At 34.1% G+C, this 22,403-nt stretch overlaps 1 protein-coding gene and 1 non-coding gene across 2 annotated transcripts; one reads left to right on the forward strand and one right to left on the reverse strand.

The window, feature by feature from the left end:
- Positions 1-694: 694 nt before the first annotated feature.
- LOC140878704 (uncharacterized) lies at positions 695-15,998 on the reverse strand. The gene is made up of 8 exons (XM_073282319.1): positions 15,969-15,998; positions 9,492-9,646; positions 7,151-7,532; positions 6,396-6,435; positions 6,194-6,350; positions 5,469-5,609; positions 5,194-5,393; positions 695-906 (listed from the first exon to the last, which is right to left on the reverse strand). The coding sequence occupies exons 1-8, from the start codon at positions 15,996-15,998 to the stop codon at positions 695-697; spliced, it is 1,317 nt and encodes a 438-aa protein (XP_073138420.1).
- LOC140885800 (small nucleolar RNA R71) lies at positions 11,397-11,507 on the forward strand. The gene has a single exon (XR_012151216.1). It is a non-coding gene; the product is annotated as a small nucleolar RNA R71 (small nucleolar RNA).
- Positions 15,999-22,403: the final 6,405 nt, after the last annotated feature.

The following is a 22,403-nucleotide window of genomic DNA, read 5'->3' on the forward strand; positions in this document are numbered from 1 at the left end:
TTTAGATTGAATGATCAAGTTTTGACAGCAAAATGCAATCTGAGGATTTTTCTGGACTGATGGATCGCTCGATCGGGTAAACTCCACCGATCGAGCGAGTCCCTTAAATTGAGAAAACAGAAAATCGAGCTTTTGGGCTTGCTCGATTGGGTGAGTTCATCCGATCGAGCGAGGCCAAAATTGATGCAGACCCGAGAAATTGATTTTCAAGCTCGCTCGATCGAGTGAGTTTGTCCGATCGAGCGAGGTGCTGAATTTAAAAAAAAAATTTAGCTCTTGGTTTTAATATTCATTTATTGTTTGATTAATTGTTTTATTAATCATTAATTACCCTAAAATGAGATTAGCAACTCGAGGTCCCCACAGATGGTGTAGCCACCAAGGCCTTATTAGACTCGGGGGCTACACGCTCTTTTATTTCTGAGGTGTTTGTGCTTAATTGGGGAGTTCAGCAAGAAGAGTTGCTAGTAGGATTCTCAATGACTATCCCGTCAGGGGAAGAGTTGTCCACCTAGAGCATAGTCAGAAATCTTGAGCTTCTCTTGCAAGGGCAGTCATTGGTTGCAGATTTGATAGTGTTGCCTATGCCTGAGTTTGATCTGATTCTTGGGATGGACTGGATGATGAAGAATGTTGTGGTGATTGACTTTCAGTAAAGGTCCGTGTTGGTCAGATCTAAGGGTGTAGAGCCGTTCTAGTTTGAGGCTGCTATGAGTTTGAGGAAGACCCGGATCATATCCTTTTTGCAATCAAGGCAACTTATTATGTATGGGTGTGATTCATTCTTGTCTAGTGTCTCTTTGACAGAGTTTCCAGCCAGACCCGTAATTTCGGATGTGGACGAGTTCTCTATCAATTTGGTCCCTCGTATTGTGCCAATTTCTAAGGCACAGTACAGATTGGCTCCTACGGAGATGAAGGAGTTGAAAGAGCAAATTCAAGAGTTGCTTGATAAGGGTTTTATATGCCCTAGTTTCTCTCCTTGGGGCGCACCGGTCCTTTTTGTGAAGAAAAAGGACGGAAGTCTAAGATTGTGTATAGACTACCGGGAGTTGAATGGGGTGACGGTGAAGAATAAGTACCCACTTCCCAGGATTGAGGACCTCTTTGATCAATTGCAAGGAGCCTCCGTATTTTCGAATATTGATCTTCGTTCGGGTTATCATCAGTTGAAGTTGAAGGAGTCAGATGTGTACAAGATAGATTTTAGGACTCGTTACGACCACTACGAGTTCCTTGTCATGCCGTTTGGTTTGACAAACGCACCTGTGGTCTTTATGGATCTTATGAACCGCATGTTTCAGCCTTACTTGGACCGATTTGTCATTTTCTTCATTGATGATATTCTCATTTACTCCAAGGACAAAGAGGAGCACATGCAGCATTTGAGGACTGTTCTAGGGGTGCTTCGAGATCGAAAGATGTACACCAAGTTTTGCAAGTGTGAATTTTGGCTGGAAAGAGTAGAATTCTTGGGTCGTGTTATCTCCAAGAGCGGTGTAGAGGTAGATGCCTCGAAGGTTCAAGCAGTGAAGGAGTGGACCGTACCTGGAAATGCTTCGGAGATTCGCAGCTTCCTAGGATTGGCCGGGTATTATAGAAAGTTCATCAAGGGATTTTCATCCATTGTTGTGCCCTTGACCGCATTGACCAAGAAGAATGCTAAGTTTGTTTGGAGTCCGGAGTGTCAAGAGAGCATTTGTGAGACCTCGGTTCTAAAAATCTAATCTCGGATTAAACAATAAATAATAATACAAGATCCAAGATTAAAAGCAAAAGAAGAAGAAGAAGAATTGTTTTTTTAAAAAAACATGTCCGGACCCCGTGCACACATCTGTGCACGGGTCCGTGCATTTAACTAAAGCACACACGGACCCTGCACCACCTCCGTGTCCAGGTCCGTGCTTAAACATTGCACTAAAAACCTAAGTTTCTGTCCAACTGCTACAACTTAAATTGTAATTCATCCAAGTGTAGGTTGTCTGCAAGTAATATACTCGTGAGTACGAGATCGATCCACGGAGAGGATGTTGTAAGTTTAATTTTAGCAATAATATATTATAGATGAAAATATTATTATAAAACTTCAAATACACAAATTATAAAATTGTCAAGGTTTCAAAGGTTCATTGTTGGTTTATTTAAGATTGCTTAATAAAAATAAATAAAAGAAACTAAAATAAAAATAAACATAAAAGAACAATGAAATATTTAAACAAGTATATCATATAATATAGTTCCCACTATATTAATATCAGATTAACTGATATTTAATACATGGTACCCATAGTATATATATAGATGAATAAATATAAACATAAAAAGAACAATTAAATATTTAAACAAGTATATCATATAATATAGTTCCCACTATATTAATATCAACCGATATTTAATACATGGTACCCATAATATATATATAAATGCATAAATATAAATTGACATAAAAGTAAATGTTAGATCAAATCACAATATTTTATTTAGAACAACCGGCAGAGCCACGCTATCGTCTAAATAAAATATATGACTTTATGTTAGATGCGATAAAGTAAATGTTAGTTGCGGAAAAGTAAAAGTTAGATGCGAGAAAGTAAATGTTAGTTGCGGAAAAGTAAATGTTAGTTGCGATAAAGTAAAAGTTAGATGCGAGAAAGTAAATGTTAGTTCAAATCACAATATATTATTTAGAACAACCGACAGTGTCACGCTATCGTCTAAATAATATATATGACTTTATTATAAATAGATACATATATTTATAGTATATAATTATTGTAGTATTTATTATATCATATTTGACAACAAATCAAGGTAACCACATTCAAGGTACCAAGCATTTGATGTAAATAGATAACAACAAATCATCCAAAATTATACCTACAAATAAAGATCCATTAGTAAAAATAAAAATAGAAAAGAAAAGAATATACAAAATATAGATAATCTTACTTGACCAACAATGAAACCTTTTCACCTTGACATAAAAAGATTTAGCTTTTCATGAACATGAAACTCAAGAATAAAAATAAAAGAAATTTCATACTTGAACTTGAGAAACTTGCACACTCAAACTTTTATTCTTACACACACAATATTTATTTTACAAATGAAGAATTCTCTACACTCTTGCACACTACAAAGCTTATACAACACATCTATTTATAGGTCAAATGAGAGCAAGATTCCAAGGCTCATTAAATGTGAAATAGTAAAGTTGGTGGGTGCTTGTCTCCTTGAATGTCAATACAATGACCCAACTTTAATTGGCATGTTTGATGCCTTAGACCACCGATTCAGCCTTTCTTTTCAACATAGAACACGTAGGATATTTTGTGTAGATGTGTTTGGACAACTCATTCACCCCTTTTGGATAAAATATGAAATACTTATGATATTTTTACTCCAAGCTGGTCATAGTAAAAGTAAATCTATCTCTATTTTGATGTTTGATTATTTTGATCATCTTAATGAAGTTTTTGGAATTTCTTGTCTTCTACAAAGTTGAAGATGCCTCTTTTGTGACTCTACAGGTTTTGAGATTACTCCATTATGACCTCTATAGCTTGAGTAATTTTATTTTTACCAAACCTGCGCAAACCGTAAAATACAACATTTTAGTAAAACATTTAAATATAAACACATAACACTAAAATAATACAACTTCATAATTTTAATTAAACTTAAATTTTAAAACACACTTTTTAACATATAAATAATTACAAATTTTAAGTTTCATCACACCCCCAAACCGGCTAATTACTAGTCCCTTAGTAATAAAATATCATAAAATATCATAAAATCACAAGTTAGATTTTTATTCCTTAATATATATATTCAAATTTGCAAACTTTGAAATTTTAAAAACACACTTGTGAGGAGATCATATGTTTATTTATAAATCCCATTATCAACCAATATATCAATATGTAATTGGATGGGCTATACATATATATTTCACACAATATCAAAATATTAAATATATATAATTTTTTTTTTACATAAATATTTTCTAAAAACTTTGAGAATAATATAATTAAAAGGATAATAGAAATCATTTTCATAACATGTATATCATCAGTAATATTAATGTAAAAGTCTCAACTCCATATTCTCTCGGGTTAAAGTATTTCATATATAGCTGTTTTTCACTCATGGAGTTGGAAGAAAATTATACACTCTTTGAAAATGGCTAGTAAAGCAGACAATCAAATAACCTAATATTGAAAATAAGATAGGATGATTTACAAAGAATAAACCCATTTTTTTTTTGTTTTTTTTTTTTTTTGCTTGGCTGCAAAATTGTTTTTACATAATCAAATACCTCCAATAAACTTTGAAAATGTAACATTTTTTTTTCAAAGTTTATTTATTTTTTTATTTTTTATGAGGTAATCTATTACATTAATAATTATAGTAGAGATATTAATACTCTACATCTTTACAATCAAACTTCAAACAACTTTGCAGCCAATTTTCATTTTTCTTTTTTTTTTCTTTTTTTTTTTCAAAATGGGTTTAATCTAATAATCAACCATTTCTTAATAATCAATAAAAGCTTATAAGTTGTTTTCTCAATTCTTACCCCTCACTCACAAAATTTATGTGAGTAACTATTGCACTTTTACAAATTAATTCCCTCAATTATACATGTTATTATTTATTCAATCAATATCACTTTAATTATATACTCATAAAAGTTTTAGAAAATATGTATTTGAAAACACACAATTATATATTATTTATAACTTATATCCCATCAATTATATATTTTCTATTAAATTGATAAAAAGAAGAATAAATAAACATCTATACAAAAAGACTTCATTTTCTTAGTAGTTTGCAATTTAAATATATACGGAATATTAAAATCTAATCTATTGTGATAAGATGATAAATAAAAACTAATGCGTGTCAGGAGTTTTTGACTCCTTACTCTGCCATTGAAAAAGAAAAATAAATATTATTATAGAAATATATATTTTTTTTTTAAATTTTAAATTTTTTTTTTTTTTTTTTTTTAGAGATAAACCCTCCCCCAAACCTGAATATGACATTGTTTTTAATTTTTTTTTTTTTTAAGAAAAATAAAGAGTACATGATGAAAGAGATATCACCTGGAATTATTGAAGATGAGGAACAAACACAAACCATTTCATGACATGTTGAATCAATGATCCAGTTTTCTTTTCTTACTGGTTGGTTGAGACCAATTGATCTTTGTTATAGCTGAATCAGGTTGATGAACAAAAGCTTGGAGATCATCAATTAATTGGTCTTCATTCGAAGCAGAGATGAGCATCCTTCGTGAATTTTCTGAAATAAAATTTTGTTCCACGGCTACATCGAGAAAAGTCAACAAACCATCATAATAGTTATTGATATTCAACAAGCCAACAGGTTTATTATGGATATTAAGTTGTGCCCAAGAAACAACATGAAAAATTTCTTCTAAAGTACCAAAACCACCAGGTAAGGCAATAAAAGCATCAGAATTTTCTATCATTTTAGTTATTCTCTCGTACATTGATGAAACTTTCAACTCTTCCCCAACCGTAATACCTGTAATATTTCCTTCAGCTAAAGCTGTAGGAATAATACCCAAAACCTGACTACCTCCAAGATGAGCTGCTATTGAAATAGATCCCATTAACCCAATATTGCCTCCTCCGTAAACCAAGTGAATTTTTCTCTCTGCTAACTTTTTTTCAAGATTAATTGCTGCATCAACAAATATTTCATTCTTTCCAGTATTAGAACCACAAAAGACACAAATATTTTTCAATTTTTGTGAAGAAGATCCTGTCATGTTTTTTTCTTTTTTTAAAAAAAAATATAGAGAGAGTTGAGTGATTTTATAAGGAAAACAAGGAATAAGACAGAAATAGAAATACAGATGTGAACAAAATGATGAAAATAGTAAAAAAATATATATATATATATATATAATAATAACATGCATGCGTATAAACAGTGATGTGATTGTGGCTCACAGTATTCCTTCAATATTTATGAGTCGAGGGTTGGCTTACCATCCAATTTTCTTATAAATTGGCAAATAGGGTCTTTTTTAGTCAGATTCCCAAGACCATCACCATGACGCTGCGCTTGGAATAGTTTCCATAAATGGAGAAGTTGACCTTGTACATCTCCACTAGAATGCGTCTCAAGAGTCAATGAGATATCATCCAATGACTCTTTACTCAGCCCATTCTTAATGAAATCAATTTTATCTTCTCTATTTGTGGAAACATATCCCAAAGATCTGCATTGTCTATTACAAGTCCATCTGGCACAATTATGACAAACATCTAACCTTTTAGCCCTTCTTTTCTTCGCATAGGTACTTTTTCCTAGTCCAGACATATTTCGAACAAGTAAGAATTTTGGAACTTCACCACCTAATCGAACCTTGGCTTCAATTATAAGACGAATATCCTCCGGGATTCCTTTTTGCATAAGCATTCTCAACCTTTCACATCTGCCTTCATAAATCATTCTCAGAACTTTTTTAGAAACAGATGGAAAATATTTACCAAGTTTTTTGATAGCTTCATCCATAATATATATTTATATATATATTCAATTATTTTGGGAAATTGAAATAAAACCGACTGAAAGTAGTCACGAAGTACCGTTATCCGCCACTTAACCGGGAAGTGAACTCAATTCTGCAAAAATAAAATAAAAATATAAGTAACAATTAAGTTGGTTCATATAAAGGCATAAACTCTTCATTAAGAACTTCATTTTCTATAAACGGTTTAAATCTTTGCCCATTAACTTTAAATACATTATTATTTTTAGGATTTTCAACATCAACAGCACCATGAGGATAGACAAATTTAACAATAAATGGTCCAGACCATCGCGATCTAAGTTTTCCTGGAAACAAATGCAAGCGAGAATTATAAAGTAAAACTTTTTGTCCGATTTCAAAAGATTTTCTCATAATATTTTTATCATGAAATGCTTTTGTTTTATCTTTATAAATCTTTGCATTTTCATATGCATCATTTCTTAATTCTTCTAGTTCATTTAATTGCAATTTTCTTGATTTAGATGCATCATCTAAATTAGTATTAAACGCTTTAATTGCCCAATAAGCTTTATGTTCAATTTCAACAGGTAAATGACAATGCTTTCCAAAAACTAATCTATATGGTGACATCCCCAATGATGTTTTAAATGCAGTTCTATATGCCCATAATGCATCACTTAATCTTAAAGACCAATCTTTTCGATTTGGATTGACTGTTTTTTCCAAAATTTGTTTTATTTCTTTATTTGCAAGTTCAACCTGACCATTCGTTTGAGGGTGATATGGAGTAGAAACTTTATGTGTAATACCATATTTTCTTAACAACGAAGAAAATGATTTATTTATAAAATGACTTCCCCCATCACTTATTATAGCTCTAGGTATTCCAAATCGACTAAAAATATTTTCTTTCAAAAATTTTATCACAACTTTATGATCATTAGTTCTACATGCAATTGCTTCAATCCATTTTGAAACATAATCGACAGCTACTAAAATATAAGTGAATCCAAAAGATAATGGAAATGGACCCATAAAATCTATTCCCCAACTGTCAAATATTTCAATAATCATGATTGGATTTAAAGGCATCATGTTTCGTTTTGAAATTGAACCCATTTTCTGACAATTTTCACAAGATTTGCAAAATGAATGTGTATCTTTGAATAAAGAAGGCCAATAAAATCCACATTGAAAGATTTTTGCAGCTGTTTTCTTTGACGAAAAATGACCTCCACATGCCTCAGAATGACAAAATTTAATGACACTACTTATCTCATTGTCGGATATGCATCGTCGAAAAATTTGATCAGGACAATACTTAAACAAATAAGGATCATCCCAATAAAATTTTTTGACCTCTTTCAAGAATTTATTTTTATCTTGTGAACTCCAATGAGAAGGCATTTTATTTGTCACAAGAAAATTTACAATATTAGCAAACCAAGGCATAGTAGTAGCATAAAATAGTTGATCATCCGGAAAATTTTCATTTATTGGTATTTCATTTTGAGATGATTCAGAAATTATTCTTGATAAATGATCGGCTACTACATTTTCTTTTCCTTTTTTATCTTTTATTACAAGATCAAATTCTTGTAACAACAAAATCCATCTTATTAATCTCGGCTTAGAATCTTGTTTATTTGATAAATATTTTATGGCAGAATGATCAGTGTAAACAATAGTAGTAGAACCAATTAAATAGGATCGAAATTTATCTAATGCAAACACTACTGAAAGTAATTCTTTTTCAGTTGTTGAATAATTGATTTGAGCACTATTTAAGGTTCTACTTGCATAATAGATCACATAAGGTTTACCTTCTTTTCTTTGTCCTAACACGGCTCCTACAGCATAATCACTTGCATCACACATTAATTCAAATGGTAAAGACCAATCAGGAGGTTGTAAAATAGGTGATGTAGTTAAAAGATTAATTATTTTTTTAAAAGAAGTTTCACATTCTTGAGTCCATTCAAATTGTGCATCTTTTGTTAAAAGATTTGAAATTGGTTTCGATATTATGCTAAAATTTTTTATAAATCTTCTATAAAATCCCGCATGACCAAAAAATGATCGAATTTCTTTGATCGTGTTTGGTGATGGTAGATTAGCAATAACATCAACCTTAGCTTTATCAACTTCAATTCCTTTTTCAGATATGACATGCCCTAACACAATTCCGGATTTAACCATGTAGTGACATTTTTCCCAATTTAAAACAAGATTTTTTTCTTCACATCTTTTTAAAACTTCTTCCAAATTTTTAAGACAGTTTTCAAATGAGTTTCCAAAAACAGTTATATCATCCATAAAAACTTCCACAAATTCTTCAATCATGTCACTAAAAATACTTAGCATGCATCTTTGAAAAGTAGCCGGGGCATTACATAAACCAAATGGCATTCTTTTAAAAGCAAAAGTTCCGAACGGACAAGTGAAAGTAGTTTTTTCTTGATCTTCTAATGATATTGGTATTTGATAATACCCCGAATACCCATCAAGAAAACAATAATAAGGATTACCTGCCACTTTCTCTAAAATTTGATCTAAAAATGGTAACGGAAAGTGATCTTTTCTAGTTGCATCATTTAATTTTCTATAATCAATGCACATACGCCAACTAGATGGAATCCTAGCTTGTAATAATTCTCCCTTTTCATTTTTTATAACAGTGATGCCTGATTTTTTTGGTACTACTTGTGTTGGACTTACCCATTTACTATCCGAGATTGGATAAATAATTCCGGCATCTAATAGTTTTAAAACTTCATTTTTAACAACTTCTTTCATGTGTGGATTTAATCTTCTTTGTGGTTGTTGATATGTTTTAGCATTTTCTTCCAAGTGAATTCTATGTGTGCAGATTAAAGGATTTATACCTTTTATATCTTGCAAAGTCCATCCAATTGCATTTTTGTGTTTTTTAAGTAGTGTTATTACATCTTCTTCTTGTTTTGGTAAGAGGGTAGAAGATATTACAATAGGATATGTTTGATTTTCACCAAGAAAAGCATATTTTAGTTCTATTGGCAAGGGTTTTAATTCAAGTTTTGGACGATCATTTTCTTTTACTTCTTCAAGTTCATTAATTTCTTCAAATAACTTTGATTTAAAAACATTTTTTGAATCAAAACTTTCCACTAAACAAACTTCAGATTGTTGATTTAAGTTTTCTTGGTGTATATTTTCTTCCACAATTGTTTCTATTGCATTATCATCTTCATCTTCATTAATACTTGGTTGTTTACATAAATTGAACACATTAAGTTCTAAAGTCATATTTCCAAAAGACAATTTCATTATTCCATTTCGACAATTAATTAAAGCATTTGAAGTTGCTAGAAATGGACGTCCCAATATTACTGGAATTTCGTTATGTACTTCTATTGGTTGTGTATCCAAGACAATAAAATCCACAGGATATATGAATTTATCGACTTGAACTAACACATCTTCTACGATACCTCTAGGTATTTTGATTGACCTATCGGCTAGTAAAAGAGTGACAGATGTAGGTTTTAAATCTCCCAAATTAAGCTTTTCATAAACTGAATAAGGAATTAAATTCACACTTGCTCCCAAATCTAACAAAGCTTTTTTAATTTTATTTTTTCCAATAATACATGAAATTGTTGGACAACCGGGATCTTTATATTTCAAGGTAGAATTATTTTGAATAATAGAGCTTACTTGCTCCGTTAAGAATGCTTTCTTCTTTACATGCAATTGTCTTTTCACAGTACATAAATCTTTTAAAAACTTTGCATAAGAAGGCACTTGTTTAATAGCATCTAATAATGGAATATTTATTTTTACTTGTTTAAAAACTTCATAAATATCAGAATCATTTTTTTGTTTTTTATTATTTACTAATGCATGAGGAAAAGGAACATGTTTATTTATTTTATCATCAATTTTCTTATTTTTAGGACTCAAAGCATCATCTTTCTCAAAAGTATCAGGATTTGAATCCTTACTCTTTGAGTTTAATTGATCTTTGTTTTCATCACTATATGGATCATTAACTATTTGACCACTTCTAAGAGTAATAATAGATTTTACTTGATCAAATTTTTCTTGATTTTGATTTTTAGGGTTAGGTTGTGGTTGAGATGGAAATTTTCCTTTTTCATGAATATTAAGTGCAGATGCAAATTTTGCAAGAGTTTCTTTCAAATCATTCATAGATTGAATGTTTTGAATATTGATAGACTCTTGCTTTTGAATGTATGCATGAATTTCATATTCAAAATTTTTTCTTGGAGGTGGGATATAAGGAGCATAACCTTGATGATTTTGGTTATTTTGAAGAGGTTGTTGTGAAGGTTGTGCATTATTATCGTTCCTCCAACTAAAATTGGGATGATTTCTCCAACCAGGATTGTATGTTTGTGAAAAAGGATCTAATGTTGGTTTTTTAAAATTGTTAACATAATTGGCTTGTTCATGGAGACATTCTTTAAATGAAGGCAAAGTAGGACAATTTTTTGTAAGATGATCATGTGTGTCACATATATGACAAACAATTTCTTGAACACTTTTTAATTGATCACTCTTTTTCATTTCTAATGACTCGATTTTTCTTGCTAAAGATGCAAGTTTAGCTTGAACATCTACATCATCTTTAAGATGATAAATACCACCCCCATTTGTTGAATTATTGGTTTTACTTGGTGGTTCAATTGAGCCTATATTATCCCAATTTTGAGCATTTTCTGCTAATGACTCCAAATATTCCATAGCTTCATTTGGGTTTTTATCTTCAAAAGTTCCATTACACATGAATTCTATCATTTGCCTATCTTTAGGTATTAAACCTTCATAAAAGTGAGAAACTATTCTCCATATTTCAAAACCATGATGTGGGCATGTATTAAGTAACTCTTTATATCTATCCCAACATTGATAAAATGTTTCCCCTTGTTTTTGAGAAAAAGTTGTAATTTGTCTTTTAAAAGAGTTTGTTCTATGGGAAGGAAAAAACTTTTTTAGAAATTGTTGTTGCATTTCTTCCCATGATCTTATTGAACTTGATCTCAAATTTTGCAACCATGTTTTAGCTTTATCTTTTAAGGAAAAAGGGAAAAGCTTTAATCGAACAGTATCCATGCTACAATTTTGATCATTATAAGTGTTGCAAACCTACTCAAATTCTCTTAAATGCAAATATGGATTTTCAGAATCTAATCCATGAAAATTTGGTAAAAGTTGAATGACTTGTGGCTTAAAATTGAAATTAGATGCATCAGGAGGAAAAACTAAACAAGATGGTGTACTAGTTCTTATTGGATTCATATGGTGCCTAAGTGTTCTTGGTTGTTCATGTTCTTGATGATGATTATTATTATTATTATCATCTTGATTATTAGAATTATCGTCCATGTTTAAAATATTTTCAGTTACTCGAACAAGTCTACCACTTTGTTTACGACTCCAAACAATCATACAATTAAAAACAACATACTATTTACATAATAACAAAATTAAACTTAATTTATACCTCCCCGGCAACGGCGCCAAAAACTTGCTACAACTTAAATTGTAATTCACCCAAGTGTAGGTTGTCTGCAAGTAATATACTCGTGAGTACGAGATCGATCCACGGAGAGGATGTTGTAAGTTTAATTTTAGCAATAATATATTATAGATGAAAATATTATTATAAAACTTCAAATACACAAATTATAAAATTGTCAAGGTTTCAAAGGTTCATTGTTGGTTTATTTAAGATTGCTTAATAAAAATAAATAAAAGAAACTAAAATAAAAATAAACATAAAAGAACAATGAAATATTTAAACAAGTATATCATATAATATAGTTCCCACTATATTAATATCAGATTAACCGATATTTAATACATGGTACCCATAATATATATATAGATGAATAAATATAAACATAAAAAGAACAATTAAATATTTAAACAAGTATATCATATAATATAGTTCCCACTATATTAATATCAATCGATATTTAATACATGGTACCCATAATATATATATAAATGCATAAATATAAATTGACATAAAAGTAAATGTTAGATCAAATCACAATATTTTATTTAGAACAACCGGCAGAGCCACGCTATCATCTAAATAAAATATATGACTTTATGTTAGATGCGAGAAAGTAAATGTTAGTTGCGGAAAAGTAAATGTTAGTTGCGATAAAGTAAAAGTTAGATGCGAGAAAGTAAATGTTAGTTCAAATCACAATATATTATTTAGAACAACCGACAGTGTCACGCTATCGTCTAAATAATATATATGACTTTATTATAAATAGATACATATATTTATAGTATATAATTATTGTAGTATTTATTGTATCATATTTGACAACAAATCAAGGTAACCACATTCAAGGTACCAAGCATTTGATGTAAATAGATAACAACAAATCATCCAAAATTATACCTACAAATAAAGATCCATTAGTAAAAATAAAAATAGAAAAGAAAAGAATATACAAAATATAGACAATCTTACTTGACCAACAATGAAACCTTTTCACCTTGACATAAAAAGATTTAGCTTTCCATGAACATGAAACTCAAGAATAAAAATAAAAGAAATTTCATACTTGAACTTGAGAAACTTGCACACTCAAACTTTTATTCTTACACACACAATATTTATTTTACAAATGAAGAATTCTCTACACTCTTGCACACTACAAAGCTTATACAACACATCTATTTATAGGCCAAATGAGAGCAAGAGTCAAAGGCTCATTAAATGTGAAATAGTAAAGTTGGTGGGTGCTTGTCTCCTTGAATGTCAATACCATGACCCAACTTTAATTGGCATGTTTGATGCCTTAGACCACCGATTCAACCTTTCTTTTCAACATAGAACACGTAGGATATTTTGTGTAGATGTGTTTGGACAACTCATTCACCCCTTTTGGATAAAATATGAAATACTTATGATATTTTTACTCCAAGCTAGTCATAGTAAAAGTAAATCTATCTCCATTTTGATGTTTGATTATTTTGATCATCTTAATGAAGTTTTTGGAATTTCTTGTCTTCTACAAAGTTGAAGATGCCTCTTTTGTGATTCTACAGGTTTTGAGATTACTCCATTATGACCTCTGTAGCTTGAGTAATTTTATTTTTACCAAACCTGCGCAAACCGTAAAATACAACATTTTAGTAAAATATTTAAATATAAACACATAACACTAAAATAATACAACTTCATAATTTTAATTAAACTTAAATTTTAAAACACACTTTTTAACATATAAATAATTACAAATTTTAAGTTTCATCACCAACTACACGGACCCTCACCCGGAGGTGGCACGAGGTCCGTGCACTCAACAAAAAAACATACTCCAAGCTTGCGATGGGACACGAACCCTTGAACGGACGTGGCACGGGGTCCGTGCCCTGCTGCACCAGAAAAAGATAAGTTCAGCAGAACAAAAATACATGCTAACACAATCCATTTCTTCCATTCCACAATGCTAAAAACTCAATACAACATGCATAAAGAGTAAAAGGTAGGTCTAGAGTTGTACATTATTCAAACCAGTAGAACATGCATCGGTTCTAGATTACATTCCGAATACAAAACAAGTTCAAATTACAATTCAACTTCTAAAGACACCGAGTCCTCACTTCTACTCAACTCAACCCCAGCATGCTGCCTCTGACTTGATCCGGCCCCACCTGTCGCCAAGTACACATACAAAACAAAGCAACAGCCGGATAACTCCGGTGAGAATGATATTCCCAGTAAAAGCAACATAACATGCAATACAAGTAATATATCAACAACATGATTTCAAGACAACATATTCAATTTAAGACGAATGAAATGCATGTCTTTAAAATTGTGATATCAACTCTGATAAACAAGGGATTGCTGCTATACTTTTGGGATCCCAAGGATGAGATCACGTAACAACTCACCGACTTTCCCAATCGAGGTGGTTCCACGTTTCTCATACCCCTAGACTTTTGTGCGATTATAATGAGTATGCTGACACTAGGTGAACTTCTACAACCCAGGCCACTCGCAGTATAGCCCCCAAACGTCTAAACAAAAAGTGCGTACAGCCCGGTGAAATCAAAGATTTGGGCTCGAAATGAATGCATAAGAAAAACATAAAGCATCAAGCCATAATAACAAATATCAAACAAAAAAATACAAGTCCCCCATTCTAGAACAAGTATTGATGCAAGTATGTGATTTTAAGGGAAACTCAAGAACCAACTGTATCGAGTGTGCTATCCCGCTAAAACGATGACTGCTTGTACCTTTGGATACGAATAGCTCCAACTCTGGATAAGCTACAATAAAAGGTTATATCAAAAACTATACAACCTAAACAACAACATCGCTCAAGGTAAACTCTTTACCGCTCTTCGTCCAACTCTTCAACGATCGACTTCTGCTAACTCTGGGCTCGACAAACTTCAAACGAATCTATACATAGGCAAAGGATGATCAAAAACGACGAACAAACCCATTTTCCAAAGTTCTACGATTCAAAAGGTTCAAAATTCCAAAACTCAAACCGGCGGCATAACGGCTATAAACTGATCAAACCAGAAACGCAGACAGCAGTACAGCATTGCAAACAACTCAAATCAATGCTAAAACAACAACAACAACAAAACAAATACAACACATCTCAAAATCCCCATTTTCGAATTAGGCTTCCAAAAATCATAACAATTCCGAACGACGCTCTATTTCAAAACCGACTGAGAATAAACGATAAGAACTCGTTCAAGAACAACATAACCAAAACTCAATCGATTCTAAAAACATCCGAAAATAGAAGTGAAACTGATTGGAGAAAAACTTACTATAGAACGAAGCTCTCGTTGTCGTGATCGCTAATCTGCCTTCAGAAATAAATTCTAATGGACGGATCGAGCAGAAACCGGAATCACAAAGCTTGAAGAAGCTTGGGAGGCTTCTCTAACGGAGGAATCGGCCAAGGGGAGGAAGATGGAGAAGTGAGACAAGTCAAAGCTCCTTTAAATATCTAATAAACTTGATATTTGCATTTTAGTCCTTGAAAAATAAAAAATTTGCAAAATAGACCCTGATCAAAATCAAGTCGGCTCTTGAACTCTGTAATCTCCGATTATCTCAAATAAACTTAATTAAGATAAATTGGGGCGTTAATGCATTGATGTGTTGAAGAAGGCTCTTACGACAGCACCGGTGTTAGCTATGCCATCAGGGCAGGGTGATTTTGTTGTGTATACTGATGCTTCTAAGTTGGGATTAGGGGAAATTCTCATGTAGTGTGATATAGTTATTGTTTATGCTTCTAGGAAGCTGAAGGAGCATGAGAAGAATTATCCTAGTTACGATTTGGAGTTGGCAGCAGTGGTATTCGCACTTAAGATTTGGAGGCACTATCTCTATGGAGAGAAGTGCAAGATTTTTACAGACCATAAGAGCCTCAAATAATTCTTCACCCATAAAGAGTTAAATATGAGGCAATGGAGATGGCTTGAGCTGGTGAAGGACTATGATTGTGACATTAGTCACCACCCGGGTAAAGCTAATGTCGTCGCAGATTCTTTGAGTTGGAAGGCAGCAGTGATTACCTCTTTGTCAGTGTCTAGACCGTTGCAGTATGAGATTCAAAGGTTTGGCTAGAGTTTCATGCCAGGGGTAAGGTACCCCGACTATCTTCACTATCAGTGCGGACCACAGTGTTTGACCGTATCCATACTGAGCAGGCGAGTGATTAGCAGTTGAGGAAGTGGAGGAAGAAAGATGAGGAGAAAGGCAGTGGATTGCACACAGTGGTTGATGGGATTGGGAAGTTCAGAGGTTAGTTTTGGGTGACTGCATGTGACTCTTTGCAAGATACGATCATGTCAGAGGCTCATGCATCGCCGTAATCCATCCACCCAGGGAGTACAAAGACATATCGGGATCTCCAGTAGTTATACTGGTGGCCGGACATGAAGCGTGATATTTCCCGTTTTGTGGCTAAGTGTCTGACGTGCCAGCAGGTTAAGGCAGAGCATCAGAGGCCGACTGGGTTGCTTAAGCCACTCCCTATTCCCGAGTGGAAATGGGAGAATGTTAGCATGAATTTTGTTGTAGGGTTTCCTAGGTCAGTGAGGGGATCGAATGCCATTTGGGTTATTCTAGACCGTCTCACTAAGTCGGGGCACTTTCTCCCCATGAGGACGACCTTCTCTATGGCATAGTATGCAGAGTTATACATCCGGGAGATAGTCAAACTTCATGGCATCCCTGTTTCCATTGTGTCTGATAGAGATCAACGGTTTACTTCATCTTGTTGGAAGAGTCTTCATGTGGCTTTGGGGTCGAAGATTCTGTTCAGTACTGTCTTTCACCCTCAGACAGATGGGCAATCCGAGAGGGTAATCCAGATCTTGGAGGATCTCTTGAGGGCATGTGTCATTGACTTTCAGGGTATTTGGGAGTCAAGGTTACCTTTCGTGGAGTTTGCGTATAATAATAGCTATCAGATCACTATTTGTATGGCTCCCTATGAGGCACTCTTTGAGAGACAGTGCAGATCTCCAATGTTGTTGGATAAGGTTGGAGAGATATCAGAGCTAGGACCGGAGATTGCTCAGCAGACTGTCGATGTAGTAGTCAAGATCCGTGATAGGATGAAGACTACGCAGAGCAGGCAGAAGAGTTACGCTGATCATAGGAGGAGAGACTTGGAGTTTTTGATGGGCGATCATGTATTTGTCCGAGTAGCTCCTATGAAAGGCGTGATGAGATTCAGGAAGAAGGGGAAATTGGCTCCGAGGTTCATTGGACCTTTTGAGATATTGGACAGAGTGGGGACGTTAGCTTATAGTGTGGCCTTGCCTCCTAGCCTTGATGGAGTATATAATGTCTTCCACGTATCCATGTTGAGGAAGTACATCTCAAATCCTTTACATGTGCTTAGTTTTGAACCCCTCCAACTTTCTCCGCACATGATGTATGAAGAGAGGCCCGACAGGATTCTGGAGAGGCAAGAGAGGAGACTCTGTAACAAGTTGATTCCGATTGTAAAGGTGAGATGGTTGCACCACTCGGACGAGGAAGCCACTTGGGAGACCGAGGCAGATATCAGGACTCTTCACCCAGAGCTCTTTGATAAGTTTTAATTCCGAGGACGAAATTTTGTATTATGGAGGGAGGAATTGTAACGCATAGATTCTGTAATTTAAATTCCATGCCTAATTTAGCTTGGATATTTAAAATTCAAAATTTTTTAGGATTTGATGCATTTAAATTTCTTTAAGGTTAAGTTACTCAAATATTTAAATTTATTTATTTGAGATACTTGAGTTCAGTGATCTCCGACTCCGGCACACTGTGATGGTGTACTTAGCGATGAAACCTTACATTTTATTATGAGAGTTAAAATTTATAGGAGGTGAGGAAAATAAATGGAATTTTTGCTTTTAAAATATTCGAGTGCCAAAAATCGCTTTAGTGCATTCTTGAGCATAATTTTCAATATTTCTCAAAATTAGCCTTTTCGGACCCGGACTAGTAAAAAATTTAGTTTTATATTTAATTTTAGGATTTTTTTTAAACTTAGAAATCAAAATTGGTGTAATTAATTTGTAGAGTAAAATTTGTAAAATAAAAGTGACACTTTTATAAGTGTAGTAGCACTTTTAAGTACACACACTACCCATACACCTACCTATACATACATACATACATACACTAATACATATAAATATAATACATCTAGAACACTCTACACAACACAATTAAACTTCATTCCCCAAACCCTAGCCCCAAAATAGCCGCCCCTTTCTCTCCCTAAGCTCCAAGGCCATCGGCCTCCCTCCTTGCCATCCCTCCGACCACCGTCGACCACCAGCCACCACCGTGCCGACCTGAAGCCGTCCCTTGGAGGTCTCTTCAGCTGCTGAACATGAGAAACCAGCAGCATCTCGTCCCTTCTTTTCTTGCGTAATCCAAGTTGAGGCAAGATTTGTGCTTCCTTTGAACACCAAGCATAGAATATTATGTTTCTTGCTCTAATCTTGATTTGATTTCTAATTTTTCATCTTATATGTATGTATGGCTCTGTTTTGTTCAAAAATCAGCAAGGGTCCATGAATAAATTTTGAAATTTTAACTCCTTTTGTTGCTAGAATGAGTTGTATGTTTATTTGAGGTGGAAACTTGCATTAAATTGGTGCATTTCGAGAGTTTGAAGAAATTTCAGATTGTGTATGTGTAAATTCGATCCTAATCCATGTGTGTTTGGGTGTATTTGAGTCATGTATCAGGTTATGTAATATTCTTGAAGTTGTACATTGAAAAGTTACAAATTCGGCATGTTATTGTGGTCATTTGAACTCGAATTTTGAAGAAATGGATGAATGGTGTTAAGGGGCTGTCCATGTTGATTTTTAGGGGTGTAAAAGTGTTCTTGACAATGTAATAGATGAGTGTTAAGGGCTGGAGTTAGAGGATTTTAGGTTAGGTACTTGGTTGTGGCATTTGAATAAGTTGGATAAGGCATGTCGGGCTAAAACCTTGACATGAGCTAGCTTCGGGCACGAGGCTAAGTTCAAGGGCACTTGCTGGTCAAAAAGGGAGTATTAGGTGGTTTTTCGATGGTTGTAATGTGGAGTAGTCAATCGTCAAAGGGTTTTAAAGGTTTTAAGTTATGAAATGCTAGTGCATATTTTTGGGTTCCATGCGGTTGGTCTCTATAAAGTGGTTCTGATTTTGGTGCTTTAGAGACCTGGACAGGGGTGACCTATTCCTACTTAATGTGTATGATTTTGGGGTCGTGTCGGTTCAAATTGGGCTAAATTCGGGAAAGATTCGGGTAAGAAAAGGGTGGATTAAGTTGAAGTGGCTAGAGCAGTTTTCCGGTAAGTTTAGGGGATGTCCGGGAACCTAAAGTGAATGGGCTGTTCGGCCGTGTATTATAGGTTAAGGACTGATCCTTGGAATGATTTAGGATGTGTACAAGACGTCGGTTCTAATGGGAGATCATTCGGATAAGGATGATCTAGTTTATGGGTCGTACGGGCCTAACGCCCGTATTGACTCTTCAAGGGGATAAGTCATAGAGTTTTGAAGGAAGTCTATATGTTTATAGGTGGCTACCTACCCGTCATTCATCCATGATTCAAAGTTTTCCGTTATCGTTCGGGCTCGTGTCTTGAAGTTTGTTGTCCCTATCTTTCGTGTGAGTAAACTTCAAATTATTCATGGTTTAGTCCTGAAGTGTAAATTATGAAAAGGTGGAAAGTTAAATTTAAAATGTAAAGTAATTGAATGAGGAGAGTTGGTTGTGACTTAGAAATGCAATGATGGGTCGGGAGATGCCCTGGCTCACTTGTCAAATTTAGACATGTAGTACGAGGTCGGGAGACATCTCGGCTTCCCTACCAACCAGACGTGTAGTGTGCGATTGGGAGAAATCTCGGCTTCCCTACCAACCAGATGTGTAGTACGAGGTCGGGAGAAATCTCGGCTTCCCTACCAGTTCAGAGGGGCAATGTGGAGCCGAAAAGAACTTGGTTTCCTTGCCACCATATTACTGTAGTCATTGATCGATCAAAACTCATAGTCACAATCGAGGATCTAAATTCACAAGTTAAATAAAAAGGGAAATGTTCATGATTGCCATGTTTAAATTTCATATTGTAAAGGTTCTACTTCGGGCATGAGTTGTGTTTCGTTCGTGTGAGTTCATTGTATACTTATTATTATTTTTAGTATGATGCATGTATTTTGAACCCTCGTTATTTCTAGTACAATCTTGTTGAGTCTTTAGGATCACTAATATGCTTGGTGCAGGTGAGTTCGATGTGGAGACTGAGGGGCAGGATCCTCAGGGTTGATAGTGTCCAGTGGCGTACCCCTCGACCGTTGCACTCTCCTTTTCTTTTTCGTGCTTAGTAGATTGAAATAATGAACTTGTGATATTTATTATTTCCAGTATTTGGCAGGATGTGTATTCCTCTGCACTTCTATATGTTGGCACGTACACTTTTAACATTTCACTCTGTTTTGGGATTTGTGTTGCATACTAACACACCTATTATCTCGTATTTTCTTTCATGTCTGGAGTTTTTATGTTTGCTGAGTTGAGATAGGTGGATTGGTAATGAAACAAATGAGTTATGGCAAAAAAAAAGAATTTTAATCCATTTTTTTCTTTATTAATTTATTTAAGTAGAGGTTAGAGTCGTCTCACTATGTGCTTGCGTTTCACTTTGACTTGTTTACCGACTTAACTGGGGTCATCAGGTGGCAAGGTTGGGTGTTTTATTCGAAACATGTAGGAGTTGATGCATTGTAGTCGGGGGAGATTCACCGCTTACCTTCGGGTATGGATATCCTATGTGATCTCATGTATTTGTAGTATGATAATTAAGAAAGGAGTTTTTAATTACACCTTCGATGCAACTACGTCATGACACATATTTATCGATTCTATGGCAACTCTTGATATAACAATGGTTGTCGAATCGGTCGGGATATATGAGTTGAAGGGACCATACTTTACGCTAACCATAATTGAATGGTTCTTTGAGGCACTTTAATTTGATACCTAGGGATTCATGAAAGAGATGTTGCTAGACGTTTAACATGACTGGTTGGATACCATCAGACTTGAGTTTTCTTACGTTCTTATTATCAAAGAGTTGATAAATAAGAATGGAGCTATATAGGATAAGCTCATATAGGGACTCGTTGACCAAGAATCACATGAAGATGTGAACCCACTACTAGTTGTATCATTGAACCATTGAGTGAAAGAGTGGGTGCCCGGTGAGCCAACTTGTGGCTAAGGGCTTTTATGACTCTATGTATAAGCAATCTTTTGTTTAATATAATTTACACTTTTATAATGGCATTTACTTTATCTTTTATCATATTATTATGTTGTGACATACTATAAGATGTTTAGATGAAGACCTTGAATATACTATAGTGTATGTAAGATGTGGTGGCACATGAGGATGGCTATCATGAAACACATCTTATAGTCACTGTATATTCTAAACAGTTCCTAGTCAATTGAGCCATCCGTTAATAAGGATAAGGATCGCTCGAGATTGAGACTAGCATTTGTGATGCCGAGTACCACGTTTCATTGGTATGGAACATAGAGATGTTCAAAGCATGCAAATGGATATTCATACGATGAATGATCGAACTACCCTATCCGGACTTTCCAAGTGGTTATCACTTATCGAGTGGATAAAGTCCACGGTTTTGGTTGTACACCATTAGTCCTTACTACTTGAAACATCATTGAGACTCTATATGCTAGTACTGTACTTTAACTCGTTTACCGACTCTATTGGGGTCATCAGGTGTCGGGATTGGGTACAGTTACGACACATATAGGAGTCGATGCTTTGTTGTCAAGGATTCACCACATACTTGATAGTGTGGATATCCTATGCAATCTGAGGAGATATTAGTGTGATGAATCTCTGGCCAGAGTACATGATGTATTTTAAGAAATGGTTTCTTAGTAGCACATGCGATATCACTATTTGATCTTCAAGATGCATTGCATAGTTATCGAATCTCGAACGACTCTCGATTTACCAATAGTTGTTGATTCGATCGGGATATATGGATGAAGGGACCGTACTGTACGCTAACCAAAATCTTTGGTTCTTGCAGGCACTATCAGTGATACCTAGGGAATCATGGGGCAATGTTGCTAGGTGCTCTTACCATGATTCGATGGGCAAGTCGAAAATTGTTGTTCCGAGTCACAAGGAGTTGTGAACCCACGGCTAGCTGTATCCCTGAACCATTGAGGATCACACAAGTAATGGATTTTTAATCCCCGTTGAGATAATTAAATTTAAAGAGTTAAATTTAGTGAATAAAGAAGTG

Source organism: Henckelia pumila, chromosome 2 (assembly GCF_033568475.1).
Source record: "Henckelia pumila isolate YLH828 chromosome 2, ASM3356847v2, whole genome shotgun sequence".
NCBI classification, from domain to species: Eukaryota; Viridiplantae; Streptophyta; class Magnoliopsida; order Lamiales; family Gesneriaceae; genus Henckelia; species Henckelia pumila.

Excerpts from the sequence above, each read along its gene's own strand:
- LOC140878704 (XM_073282319.1), bottom strand. The coding sequence starts at position 15,998 with ATGGGTGAAGAATTATTTGAGGCTCTTATG. Across the intron at positions 7,533-9,491 it reads ACCCTCTTACCAAAACAAGA|AGTAGCTGTCGATTATGTTT; the intron begins AGAAGATGTAAT and ends CACTTATATTTT. Across the intron at positions 6,351-6,395 it reads AGCCAAGGTTCGATTAGGTG|GAAAAAGTACCTATGCGAAG; the intron begins GTGAAGTTCCAA and ends TGTCTGGACTAG.